A 15,820-nucleotide genomic window follows, 5' to 3' on the forward strand; every position below is an offset into this window, starting at 1 on the left:
GCTCTATCGTTATTATTATTAGTTTAGGGAACTGAAGCTCTATCGTTATTATTATTACTCGACTCAAGAAATCGTAATGACACGATTGCAAATAAACCATACCTCTAAGCCGATTGAACTCATGTCATAGAGAGGTCTCAACCTAGGCCCATCAAGAAGCTACTGGGGACCAGCTAGCCAAGAAGCAATAAGATTCATCCAACTAGGTATATTTGCCACCAGAAAGAAAACAGGTGCACCCCAGACCACAAATGCAAGTTTTGCATGATCTAATTCAGCTTAAGGCTGGCAGATTTAAACTTCTAGCTCAAGTCCTTCATCAACATGACCCAAGAAATCGTAATGACTGACAGAATAAATTACTGCCGATAATTGCGTCAGACTTAAACTTACTGCTGCAGGTTACTAGACCAGCTAGCCACAATACATTCATCCAATCTGTGGTATATTTTTACACCATATGACTCCAGCAGTGAAGGGACTTGAGCCAGAGTTCGCCACGGCCATCAGCTTAGCTGGAGATCTGTCTGTAAAACTGCATTTGTGGTCACAGAGGTGCCCAAAGCAACTTCTCTAAGTGGTAGAAATATACCAGTTGGATGAATCTCACAGGTTAGCTGGTCTAGTGGCTAACGCACGGGCTGGAGTTTTGAGACTTATGACCACACCCACCCTGCCGGGGGTATGGTTTATTATTATTAGTTTAGGGAAGTGAAGCTCTATCATTATTATTATTACTTTAGGGAAGTGAAGCTCTATCATTATTATTATTAGTTTAGGGAACTGAAGCTCTATCATTATTATTATTAGTTTAGGGAACTGAAGCTCTATCATTATTATTATTAGTTTAGGGAACTGAAGCTCTATCGTTATTATTAAAATTATTATGTAGACCACTATTGAAGAGTTGCTACACAATATCATTATTATTATTATTATAATTATTATGTAGACCGCTATTGAAGAGTTGCTACACAATATCATTATTATTATTATTATAATTATTATGTAGACCACTATTGAAGAGTTGCTACACAATATCATTATTATTATTATTATAATTATTATGTAGACCACTATTGAAGAGTTGCTACACAATATCATTATTATTATTATTATAATTATTATGTAGACCACTATTGAAGAGTTGCTACACAATATCATTATTATTATTATTATTATAATTATTATGTAGACCGCTATAGAAGAGTTGCTACACAATTTTATGTAACAGTTGTATAATTAAGTTAACATTGTTCAGTTTGTGGGAAGGAAAAAAATATCTTGGTGAAGCCGCTGCCAGAGAGCCCTCCCCTACCCCTCCTCAACACTACCCCACCATCCCCTACCCCTCCCCAACACTACCCCACCATCCCCTACCCCTCCCCAACACTACCCCACCATCCCCTACCCCTCCCCAACACTACCCCACCATCCCCTACCCCTCCCCAACACTACCCCACCATCCCCTACCCCTCCCCAACACTACCCCACCATCCCCTACCCCTCCCCAACACTACCCCACCATCCCCTACCCCTCCCCAACACTACCCCACCATCCCCTACCCCTCCCCAACACTACCCCACCATCCCCTACCCCTCCCCAACACTACCCCACCATCCCCTACCCCTCCCCAACACTACCCCACCATCCCCTACCCCACCCCAACACTACCCCACCATCCCCTACCCCACCCCAACACTACCCCACCATCCCCTACCCCTCCCCAACACTACCCCACCATCCCCTACCCCTCCCCAACACTACCCCACCATCCCCTACCCCTCCCCAACACTAAACCACCATCCCCTACCCCACCCCAACACTACCCCACCATCCCCTACCCCACCCCAACACTACCCCACCATCCCCTACCCCACCCCAACACTACCCCACCATCCCCTACCCCACCCCAACACTACCCCACCATCCCCTACCCCACCCCAACACTACCCCACCATCCCCTACCCCACCCAAACACTACCCCACCATCCCCTACCCCTCCCCAACTCTACCCCACCATCCCCTACCCCTCCCCAAAACTACCCCACCATCCCCTACCCCACCCCAACACTACCCCACCATCCCCTACCCCACCCCAACACTACCCCACCCCAACACTACCCCACCATCCCCTACCCCACCCCAAAACTACCCCACCATCCCCTACCCCACCCCAACACTACCCCACCCAAACACTACCCCACCATCCCCTACCCCACCCCAACACTACCCCACCATCCCCTACCCCACCCCAACACTACCCCACCATCCCCTACCCCACCTCAACACTACCCCCACCATCCCCTACCCCTCCCCAACACTACCCCACCATCCCCTACCCCACCCCAACACTACCCCACCATCCCCTACCCCTCCCCAACACTACCCCACCCCAACACTACCCCACCATCCCCTACCCCACCCCAACACTACCCCACCATCCCCTACCCCTCCCCAACACTACCCCACCATCCCCTACCCCACCCCAACACTACCCCACCATCCCCAACCCCACCCCAACACTACCCCACCATCCCCGACCCCACCCCCACACAAACCCACCATCCCCTACCCCTCCCCAACACTACCCCACCATCCCCTACCCCTCCCCAACACTACCCCACCATCCCCTACCCCACCCCAACACTACCCCACCATCCCCTACCCCTCCCCAACACTACCCCACCATCCCCTACCCCACCCCAACACTACCCCACCATCCCCTACCCCACCCCAACACTACCCCACCATCCCCTACCCCTCCCCAACACTACCCCACCATCCCCTACCCCACCCCAACACTACCCCACCATCCCCTAAAATACCCCACCATCCCCTACCCCTCCCCAACACTACCCCCCCATCCCCTACCCCTCCCCAACACTACCCCACCATCCCCTACCCCACCCCAACACTACCCCACCATCCCCTACCCCTCCCCAACACTACCCCCCCATCCCCTACCGCACCCCAACACTACCCCACCATCCCCTACACTACCCCACCATCCCCTACCCCTCCCCAACACTACCCCACCATCCCCTACCCCTCCCCAACACTACCCCACCATCCCCTACCCCTCCCCAACACTACCCCACCATCCCCTACCCCACCCCAACACTACCCGACCATCCTCTACCCCACCCCAACACTACCCCACCATCCCCTACCCCACCCCAACACTACCCCACCATCCCCTACCCCACCCCAACACTACCCCACCATCCCCTACCCCTCCCCAACACTACCCCACCATCCCCTACCCCTCCCCAACACTACCCCACCATCCCCTACCCCACCCCAACACTACCCCACCATCCCCTACCCCACCCCAACACTACCCCACCATCCCCTACCCCACCCCAACACTACCCCACCATCCCCTACCCCACCCCAACACTACCCCATCCCCTACCCCTCCCCAACACTACCCCACCATCCCCTACCCCTCCCCAACACTACCCCACCATCCCCTACCCCTCCCCAACACTACCCCACCATCCCCTACCCCTCCCCAACACTACCCCACCATCCCCTACCCCTCCCCAACAATACCCCACCATCCCCTACCCCTCCCCAACACTACCCCACCATCCCCTACCCCTCCCCAACACTACCCCACCCCAACACTACCCCACCATCCCCTACCCCACCCCAACACTACCCCACCATCCCCTACCCCTCCCCAACACTACCCCACCATCCCCTACCCTTCCCCAACACTACCCCACCATCCCTTACCCCTCCCCAACTCTACCCCACCATCCCCTACCCCACCCCAACACTACCCCACCATCCCCTACCCCACCCCAACACTACCCCACCATCCCCTACCCCACCCCAACACTACCCCACCATCCCCTACCCCTCCCCAACACTACCCCACCATCCCCTACCCCTCCCCAACACTACCCCACCATCCCCTACCCCTCCCCAACACTACCCCACCATCCCCTACCCCTCCCCAACACTACCCCACCATCCCCTACCCCTCCCCAACACTACCCCACCATCCCCTACCCCTCCCCAACAATACCCCACCATCCCCTACCCCTCCCCAACACTACCCCACCATCCCCTACCCCTCCCCAACACTACCCCACCCCAACACTACCCCACCATCCCCTACCCCACCCCAACACTACCCCACCATCCCCTACCCCACCCCAACACTACCCCACCATCCCCTACCCCACCCCAACACTACCCCACCATCCCCTACCCCTCCCCAACACTACCCCACCATCCCCTACCCCACCCCAACACTACCCCACCATCCCCTACCCCACCCCAACACTACCCCACCATCCCCTGCCCCACCCCAACACTACCCCACCATCCCCTACCCCTCCCCAACACTACCCCACCATCCTCTACCCCACCCCAACACTACCCCACCATCCCCTACCCCTCCCAAACACTACCCCACCATCCCCTACCCCTCCCCAACACTACCCCACCATCCCCTACCCCTCCCCAACACTACCCCACCATCCCCTACCCCACCCCAACACTACCCCACCATCCCCTACCCCACCCCAACACTACCCCACCATCCCCTACCCCTCCCCAACACTACCCCACCCCAACACTACCCCACCCCAACACTACCCCACCATCCCCTACCCCTCCCTAACACTACCCCACCATCCCCTACCCCACCCCAACACAACCCCACCATCCCCTACCCCTCCCCAACACTACCCCACCATCCCCTACCCCTCCCCAACACTACCCCACCATCCCCTACCCCGCCCCAACACAACCCCACCATCCCCTACCCTACCCCACCCCAACACTACCCCACCATCCCCTACCCCACCCCAACACTACCCCACCATCCCCTACCCCACCCCAACACTACCCCACCATCCCCTACCCCACCCCAACACTACCCCACCATCCCCTACCCCTCCCCAACACTACCCCACCATCCCCTACCTCTCCCCAACACTACCCCACCATCCCCTACCCCTCCCCAACACTACCCCACCATCCCCTACCCCACCCCAACAATAACCCACCATCCCCTACCCCTCCCCAACACTACCCCACCATCCCCTACCCCACCCCAACACTACCCCACCATCCCCTACCCCACCCCAACACTACCCCACCATCCCCTACCCCACCCCAACACTACCCCACCATCCCCTACCCCTCCCCAACACTACCCCACCATCCCCTACCCCACCCCAACACTACCCCACCATCCCCTACCCCTCCCCAACACTACCCCACCATCCCCTACCCCACCCCAACACTACCCCACCATCCCCTACCCCACCCCAACACTACCCCACCATCCCCTGCCCAACCCCAACACTACCCCACCATCCCCTACCCCTCCCCAACACTACCCCACCATCCCCTACCCCACCCCAACACTACCCCACCATCCCCTACCCCACCCCAACACTACCCCACCATCCCCTACCCCTCCCCAACACTACCCCACCATCCCCTACCCCACCCCAACACTACCCCACCATCCCCTACCCCTCCGCAACACTACCGCACCATCCCCGACCCCACCCCAACACTACCCCACCATCCCCTACCCCACCCCAACACTACCCCACCATCCCCTACCCCACCCCAACACAACCCCACCATCCCCTACCCCACCCCAACACTACCCCACCATCCCCTACCCCACCCCAACACTACCCCACCATCCCCTACCCCACCATCCCCTACCCCACCCCAACACTACCCCACCATCCCCTACCCCTCCCCAACACTACCCCACCATCCTCTACCCCTCCCCAACACTACCGCACCATCCCTACCCCTCCCCAACACTACCCCACCATCCCCTACCCCTCCCCAAGACTACCCCACCATCCCCTACCCCTCCCCATCACTACCCCACCATCCCCTACCCCTTTCCAACACTACCCCACCATCCCCTACCCCTTTCCAACACTACCCCACCATCCCCTACCCAACACTACCCCACCATCCCCTACCCCTCCCCAACACTACCCCACCATCCCCTACCCCTCCCCAACACTACCCCCCCATCCCCGACCCCCCCCCAACACTACCCCACCATCCCCTACCCCTTTCCAACACTACCCCACCATCCCCTTCCCCTCCCCAACACTACCCCACCATCCCCTACCCCTCCCCCAACACTACCCCACCATCCCCCCCACCATCCCCTTCCCCTCCCCAACACTACCCCACCATCCCCTACCCCTCCCCCAACACTACCCCACCATCCCCTACCCCTCCCCAACACTACCCCTCCCCAACACTACCCCACCATCCCCTACCCCTCCCCAACACTACCCCACCATCACCTACCCCTCCCCAACACTACCCCACCATCCCCTACCCCTTCCCAACATTACCCCACCATCCCCTACCCATCCCCAACACTACCCCACCATCCCCTACCCTACCCCAACACTACCCCACCATCCCCTACCCCACCCCAACACGAACACACCATCCCCTACCCCACCCCAACTCGAACACACACACACACACACACACACACACACACACACACACACACACAGCACAGTTGACCCTCGCCTAACGATATTAATCCGTTCCTGAGAGCTTATCGTTAGCCGAATTAATTTTCCCCATAAGAAATAATGGCAATCAAATTAATCCGTTCCTGACACCCCACAGTATGAAAAAAAATTACCACATGAAATATACATTTTTATACACCCAAAAAGAAGAAGACATGCACAGTTAGTATTATACTAAATGATGAATACATGACACTTACTTTTATTGAAGATCTGTTGATGATTGTTGGGATGGGAGGAGGGAAGATGGTGGAAGTTATTGTTTGTAAGGGGAATCCCCTTCCATGAGGACTTGAGGTAGCAAGTCTTTTTCTGGGGTTACTTCCCTTCTTTTAATGCCACTAGGACCAACTTGAGAGTCACTGGACCTCTGTCGCACAACAAATCTGTCCATAGAGCTCTGTATCTCACGTTCCTTTAAGATTTTTTTAATTTCCATACTAATTTCGCCTTTACCACAGGGTTGGCACTCAGAAGCTTTTGGGGTCCGCCACACTGTCTGCCACCAAACATCAGACACACATCACAGACAACACATCAACACTAAACTGAACTATGTGCTAAAAGATCTCTAACAACGCACGCACGAGCAGTGCATTTAACATTTATATTTAGCGCCACGAATGCAAAGTCGTATTCATCGCAGGCAAAAGAATAAAGCATTATAACATGGTCACCCACAATGCTGAAATGTTCAGAATCGCAGGTTACAAACAACAGTTATCTACATTTAATAACAAACACGCAACATTTAATAATATGATATTAAATGTTTACTATTTTATATCACACACAGAAACAAAGCATTATATATATAAACAATCGTACACAATAGCGTTATTTATAATGGCATAAAACAAACGTAATAGTAGTTTAGTTATAGGTCTAAACGTGTATGTTGTTAAAGAGTTAGTACACAATCACACCGGCGATTCTACCAAGGCAGGGGTGGTCTAAAAATAGAAAAACTTCACCATCATTCACCCATCACTGTCTCACAGAAGGGTGCTTTTACACTCAGTTTTTAAACTGCAACATTGGGAATTCTCCTTCAGGAGTGCAGGCACTGGGTACTTCCCATCTCCAGGACTCAAGTCCGCCTGTCGGCTTCTGGAATCCTTCTCATAAATGTTACTTTGCTCACACCCAACAGCACGCTGCTATTAAAACTATTTGTTCTCATCTACCTTACTAAACACGTCACGCATGCCTGCTGGAAGTTCCAAGCTCTTTACACAAAAACTCTTTTTACCTCTTCCAACCCTTCCTAGGCCACTTACCTCGCCCTCGTACCTACAGACTGATACACTCTTGAAGTCATTCTGTTTTGGCTTCCATTCTCTTCTCTACATGTCCGAATCCACTCAACAACCCCTTCCTTTGTGCCCTCTTCTGACAAATAGCTGGTAATCCCGCACCTCTCCTAACTTCCAAAACTACGAATTCTCTCTGCATTATATTCACACCACATTGCCCTCAGACATGACATCTCCACTGCCTAGCCTTCTCCTCGCTGCAACATTCATCACCCACGCTCACACCATATAAGATGCCGTTGGTAAACTATACTCTCACACATTCCCCTCTTTTGCCCCAAGGACAAAGTTCTTGTCTCCACAGACTCTAAGCAACTACCCACTCTTTTTCCTTCATCACCTTATGATTCACCTCATCTTCATAGACCCATCCGCTGGGACATCGCCCACTCCCAAATATCTGAATACGCTCACCTCCATACTTCCTCCCCTCCAATCTGATATTCAATCTTTCATCACCTAATCTTTTGTTATCCTCATAACTCACTTTTTTCCTGTGTATTCACCTTTAATTTTCTTCTTTTACACCCTACCAAATTCATCCACTGACCCTCTGCACTTCTTCAGAATTTAAGAGCACAGTGTCACTAGCAAAGAGCAGCAGACAACTCCTACTTTTGTGTGTGTGATTTCATTCCTTTAACTCTCTACGCTTTGCCAAGACCCTCAGATGCATTTCTTACAACTCCCATCTATAAATATATTAAAATAACTACGGTGACATTGCCACATCCTTGTCTAAGGCTCACTTTACTGGGAAAAAATCTCCCTTTCCTGCTATTAATTTAAATCCTGGAGCCTCACTATCCTCGTGAAAAACTTCACTGCTTTCAGCAACTCTACCTCCACACCACACACTTGCAAACATCTGCCACATTGCCCTCATCCACCCTGTCATACGCTTTCCAAATCCACAAATGCCACAAAGACCTCTTTTAGCCTTATCTAAATACTGTCTACTTATATGTTTCACTGTAAACACCTGGTCCACACCCCTACCTTTTCCTAAAGCCTCCTGTTCATCTGCTATCTCTATTCTCCGCCTTACTCTTAATTCTTTCAATTATAACTTCTACCATATAATTTTTTAACAGGTACACTCAATAAGACTTATCCTCATAATTTTTGCACTCTCTTCTTTATCCCCTTTGCCTTTTTTATACAAAGGAACTATGCATGCTCTCCTCTGCCAATCCCTTTAGGCACTTAACACTCCTCTTCCATACATTTATTAAATAAATTGCACCAAACGTTACTCCAAAAACTATATCCTCACCTGCTTAACATTTCTATCTTTTATCCTATCAACTTGCCTTGCCTTACTCCCTCATTTTACCTACTGCCTCACGGTAACTTCCCCACTCACAACTGGCTCTTCCACTCCTACAAAAGATGTTATTCTCCCTGCTCCTATACACTAAATCAGCCTCCCTATCTTCATCAACATTTAACAATTCTCAAAATATTCCTTTTTCATTCTTCTGCAATACTTTCAATTTCTATTTATTAAACTATTTTTAATTGACAAACTATTGTTTCTAGAACTTAACTTGTTAATCTTACTTAAAATTTTTTCATCAATAAAACCATGAAACATCTCAAACCACTCCTATTGTTCACTGCCCACCCATCTTCTCAAACTCCAGCATCATTTCCATCATAAAAGCTATGTGTCTTCCACACTCAAACATCATCGCTCAATGCTTCTTCCTTCACCACTTTCTAAAATGCACAATGCCAATATCAACACTAAAAAACACGCAACATCTACATTATTCAAATGTCATGTTTAACAAAGCTGTTCACCCATGGTTGCCAAAGAACACAAACACTAGTCATGCCCACCTCGATGTCATCTTAACTGTTCGCCTTACTCATATTACACCAGAATGAGTCCACGTGGTCATGCCTCATCAGTCACTATAAAGCTCATCATGTTTAGTCGTCATCCAAGAAACTATATCGTCAAACAGACACAGATTATTATTCAAATAATACCATAACAGTCTAAAACAATCACAATTATTATCGTCACTTGTTCTCAACGCCAACAAGTTGTTCCTTCAAAAAGCTTCAATATACTGCCTTACTGTCACACGCCCGCGCCCATACACTAATGTCCCAAACCCACTTACACACTAGTCAACATCACACACCTGAATGACTACAGCAATTCACTACAGTATTCATACTTCTTTTCTTCAGCAATCATAACGCTGTCACACATGCCTTGTTTAATTCTTATACCAGATTAACCCATCAGTCACTAAACTTCTGCTTCATTGAGCTATGAATGAGCATCCGCTTCTTCAATGAGAACACCACATCATCTGCTTAACACCATCACACATCCACACAATAACTAGTTAAAAATAAAGCAACATATATAAGAAATAATAAATTGTTATCACAATTTAACAATGCACACACGAGCAATGATCTTCATCCCTGCTAACAGCAACACAACAACAGCTGCTTCAACAGAAACCCATCATAAGAGCACAAAGCAGTCTGTAGTTACAACGCATGGAGTATAAGATATCCCTTGTTATCTTAGCGCATGGTGTAATCCTCGCACTCTCCTAACTTCCAAACTACTTCTACTTCCTCATTATATTCACACCACACATTGCCCTCAGACATGACATCTCCACTGCCTCCAGCCTTCTCCTCGCTGCAACATTCATCACCCACGCTTCACACCCATATAAGAGCGTTGGTAAAACTATACTCTCATACATTCCCCTCTTTGCCTCCAAGGACAAAGTTCTTTGTCTCCACAGACTCCTAAGTGCACCACTCACTCTTTTTCCCTCATCAATTCTATGATTCACCTCATCTTTCATAGACCCATCCGCTGACACGTCCACTCCCAAATATCTGAATACGTTCACCTCCTCCATACTCTCTCCCTCCAATCTGATATTCAATCTTTCATCACCTAATCTTTTTGTTATCCTCATAACCTTACTCTTTCCTGTATTCACCTTTAATTTTCTTCTTTTGCACACCCTACCAAATTCATCCACCAATCTCTGCAACTTCTCTTCAGAATCTCCCAAGAGCACAGTGTCATCAGCAAAGAGCAGCTGTGACAACTCCCACTTTGTGTGTGATTCTTTATCTTTTAACTCTACGCCTCTTGCCAAGACCCTCGCATTTACTTCTCTTACAACCCCATCTATAAATATATTAAACAACCACGGTGACATCACACATCCTTGTCTAAGGCCTACTTTTACTGGGAAAAAATTTCCCTCTTTCCTACATACTCTAACTTGAGCCTCACTATCCTCGTAAAAACTCTTCACTGCTTTCAGTAACCTACCTCCTACACCATACACTTGCAACATCTGCCACATTGCCCCCCTATCCACCCTGTCATACGCCTTTTCCAAATCCATAAATGCCACAAAGACCTCTTTAGCCTTATCTAAATACTGTTCACTTATATGTTTCACTGTAAACACCTGGTCCACACACCCCCTACCTTTCCTAAAGCCTCCTTGTTCATCTGCTATCCTATTCTCCGTCTTACTCTTAATTCTTTCAATTATAACTCTACCATACACTTTACCAGGTACACTCAACAGACTTATCCCCCTATAATTTTTGCACTCTCTTTTATCCCCTTTGCCTTTATACAAAGGAACTATGCATGCTCTCTGCCAATCCCTAGGTACCTTACCCTCTTCCATACATTTATTAAATAATTGCACCAACCACTCCAAAACTATATCCCCACCTGCTTTTAACATTTCTATCTTTATCCCATCAATCCCGTCTGCCTTACCCCCTTTCATTTTACCTACTGCCTCACGAACTTCCCCCACACTCACAACTGGCTCTTCCTCACTCCTACAAGATGTTATTCCTCCTTGCCCTATACACGAAATCACAGCTTCCCTATCTTCATCAACATTTAACAATTCCTCAAAATATTCCTTCCATCTTCCCAATACCTCTAACTCTCCATTTAATAACTCTCCTCTCCTATTTTTAACTGACAAATCCATTTGTTCTCTAGGCTTTCTTAACTTGTTAATCTCACTCCAAAACTTTTTCTTATTTTCAACAAAATTTGTTGATAACATCTCACCCACTCTCTCATTTGCTCTCTTTTTACACTGCTTCACCACTCTCTTAACTTCTCTCTTTTTCTCCATATACTCTTCCCTCCTTGCATCACTTCTACTTTGTAAAAACTTCTCATATGCTAACTTTTTCTCCCTTACTACTCTCTTTACATCATCATTCCACCAATCGCTCCTCTTCCCTCCTGCACCCACTTTCCTGTAACCACAAACTTCTGCTGAACACTCTAACACTACATTTTTAAACCTACCCCATACCTCTTCGACCCCATTGCCTATGCTCTCATTAGCCCATCTATCCTCCAATAGCTGTTTATATCTTACCCTAACTGCCTCCTCTTTTAGTTTATAAACCTTCACCTCTCTCTTCCCTGATGCTTCTATTCTCCTTGTATCCCATCTACCTTTTACTCTCAGTGTAGCTACAACTAGAAAGTGATCTGATATATCTGTGGCCCCTCTATAAACATGTACATCCTGAAGTCTACTCAACAGTCTTTTATCTACCAATACATAATCCAACAAACTACTGTCATTTCGCCCTACATCATATCGTGTATACTTATTTATCCTCTTTTTCTTAAAATATGTATTACCTATAACTAAACCCCTTTCTATACAAAGTTCAATCAAAGGGCTCCCATTATCATTTACACCTGGCACCCCAAACTTACCTACCACACCCTCTCTAAAAGTTTCTCCTACTTTAGCATTCAAGTCCCCTACCACAATTACTCTCTCACTTGGTTCAAAGGCTCCTATACATTCACTTAACATCTCCCAAAATCTCTCTCTCTCCTCTGCATTCCTCTCTTCTCCAGGTGCATACACGCTTATTATGACCCACTTCTCGCATCCAACCTTTACTTTAATCCACATAATTCTTGAATTTACACATTCATATTCTCTTTTCTCCTTCCATAACTGATCATTTAACATTACTGCTACCCCTTCCTTTGCTCTAACTCTCTCAGATACTCCAGATTTAATCCCATTTATTTCCCCCCACTGAAACTCTCCTACCCCCTTCAGCTTTGTTTCGCTTAGGGCCAGGACATCCAACTTCTTTTCATTCATAACATCAACAATCATCTGTTTCTTGTCATCCGCACTACATCCACGCACATTTAAGCAACCCAGTTTTATAAAGTTTTTCTTCTTCTCTTTTTTAGTAATTCTATACAGGAGAAGGGGTTACTAGCCCATTGCTCCCGGCATTTTAGTCGCCTCATACGACACGCATGGCTTACGGAGGAAAGATTCTTTTCCACTTCCCCATGGACAATAGAAGAAATAAAAAAGAACAAGAGCTATTTAGAAAAAGGAGAAAAACCTAGATGTATGTATATATATATATGCATGTGCGTGTCTGTGAAGTGTGACCAAAGTGTAAGTAGGAGTAGCAAGATATCCCTGTTATCTTAGCGTGTTTATGAGACAGAAAAAGAAACCAGCAATCCTACCATCATGCAAAACAGTTACAGGTTTTTGTTTCACAGTCATCTGGCAGGACGGTAGTACCTCCCTGGGTGGTTGCTGTCTACCAACCTACTACCTTATATATATACATATATATATATATATATATATATATATATATATATATATATATATATATATATTATACACACACACACACACACACACACACACTAGTTTTATAAGGAAAACACTGAAAAAAAAGTGATTTTCTCATGTTTTCCTATGATTTCATGCTTTAATTCAATGGACATTATCCTCCTCTTCTCAGTACTGTCCTTTGCACTTATTTTCTTAGGACCCATGGTTAGAAAAAAGAAATTTGGCAAAATAACTGCACAAAAGCACAAAACACTGGGATGCTGGGTGGATGTTGTGGCGTTTGCTGTGCCAACTAGTGGCAGTGTATCTGAAGCTCACTCATAACTCGGATTTTGGCTCACAACTCAAAAAAAAAGATCGACTGAGCGACGGCTTGCAACTCTGAAAGCTCGTAAGTTGGGGCACTTGTAAGTCAAGGTACCACTGTACTTTGACACATCTCTGTGTCATTAGGAGGTATGCAATGTTTCAAGAGTAGCAACAGCACGAATGAGGGGACAGGATGCCTGGGTGACAAACAGTGCCAGTCCTGACCATAATTGAGAACTGGCTGGCATCACCATTCTACCGTACTCTGAGAAAACTTTCCCCTCATTCTTCTTGTTACTACTCTTACAACATTGCATAGCTCCTGATGATGCATGAAGACATGTGAACATAAGAACATAAGAAAGGAGGATCACTGCAGCAGGCCTGTTGGCCCATACTAGACAGGTCCTTTACAATCCATCCCACTAACAAAACATTTGCCCAACCTAATTTTCAATGCTACCCAAGAAATAAGCTCTGATAACTCTCTCCACTCATTTGCAAGTCTCACGCAAATCCAACCCCTCTCACTCATATATTTATCCAACCTAAATTTGAAACTTCCCAAAGTCCCAGCCTCAATAACCCAACTAGGTAGACTGTTCCACTCATCAACTACCCTATTTCCAAACCAATACTTTCTTATGTCCTTTCTAAATCTAAACTTGTCTAATTTAAATCCATTACTGCGGGTTCTCTCTTGGAGAGAGATTCTAAAGACCTTATTAATATCCCCTTTATTAATACCTATCTTCCACTTATACACTTCGATCATGTCTCCCCTCATTCTTCGTCTAACAAGTGAATGTAATTTAAGAGTCTTCCATCTTTCTTCATAAGGAAGATTCTACGCTGAATGTTTTCTAACGAATTTATGTCCATTCTGTAATATGGAGACCAGAACTGAGCTGCACAATCTAGGTGAGGCCTTACTAATGATGTAAAAACCTGGAGTATAACCTCTGGACTTCTGTTGCTTACACTTCTTGATATAAATCCCAATAATCTATTTACCTTTTTACGTACACTTGAGCTGAAGATTTCCATCCCCCATGGCTTGTATTGCATATTTAAGATTACCTGTCTGGAATTGTGTTGCATATACGTACGTATACCCATTCTTTATTTGTTCAAACTTCCTACAATAAATATATTCACCACTTACTATAAGCTAAGGTAAGTGATGTGTGTACTTTTTATTTTTTTATGTCTAACTATTGCTCACCTAATATTTTGCCACCTCAAGTCCTAATGGAAGGGGATTCCCCTTCTAAACACTAAGACCATCAACACTCTCCCCTCCTCCCATCCCATCAATCATCACCTGATCTTCAATAAAGGTAAGTGTCATGTAACTGTGCATGTCTTCTTCAGTTTGTGTGTATTAAAATTAATATTTCATGTGGTAAAAACAATTTTTTTTTTCATACTTTGGGGTGTCCTACACGGATTAATTTGATTTCCATTATTTCTTATGGGGAAAATTAACTTGACTAACGATAATTTTGACTAACGATGAGCTCTCAGGAACGGATTAATAGCGTTAGTTGAGGGTCCACTGTATATATATATACACACACACACACACATATATATATATATATATATATATATATATATATATATATATATATATATATATATATATTTCTAATTTCTTTCAATGTACCAGCCGTATCCCACCGAGGTGGGGTGGCCCAAAAGGAAAAACGAAAGTTTCTCCTTTTACATTTAGTAATATATACAGGAGAAAGGGTTACTAGCCCCTTGCTCTTGGTATTTTAGTAGCCTCTTACAACACACATGGCTTACGGAGGAAGAATTCTGTTCCACTTCCTCATGGAGGTAAGAGGAAATAAACAAGAACAAGAACTAGAAAGAAAATAGAAGAAAACCCAGGGTAGTGTGTATATATATATGCTTGTACATGTATGTGTAGTGTGACCTAAGTGTAAGTAGAAGTAG

The 15,820-nt window shown here is 46.9% G+C and overlaps 1 protein-coding gene across 1 annotated transcript in view; it reads left to right on the forward strand.

Moving 5' to 3' along the window:
* Positions 1–15,820, forward strand: part of Dscam1 (Down syndrome cell adhesion molecule 1) — a gene marked incomplete in the record, with an annotated part of 1,133,347 nt that overhangs the window by 452,957 nt on the left and 664,570 nt on the right. Inside the window, 1 exon segment of the mRNA XM_070098007.1 lies at positions 8,473–8,494. Coding sequence (XP_069954108.1) covers positions 8,473–8,494 — 22 coding nt within the window.

This window comes from Cherax quadricarinatus, chromosome 4 (genome assembly GCF_038502225.1).
Source record: "Cherax quadricarinatus isolate ZL_2023a chromosome 4, ASM3850222v1, whole genome shotgun sequence".
Taxonomy (NCBI): Eukaryota; Metazoa; Arthropoda; class Malacostraca; order Decapoda; family Parastacidae; genus Cherax; species Cherax quadricarinatus.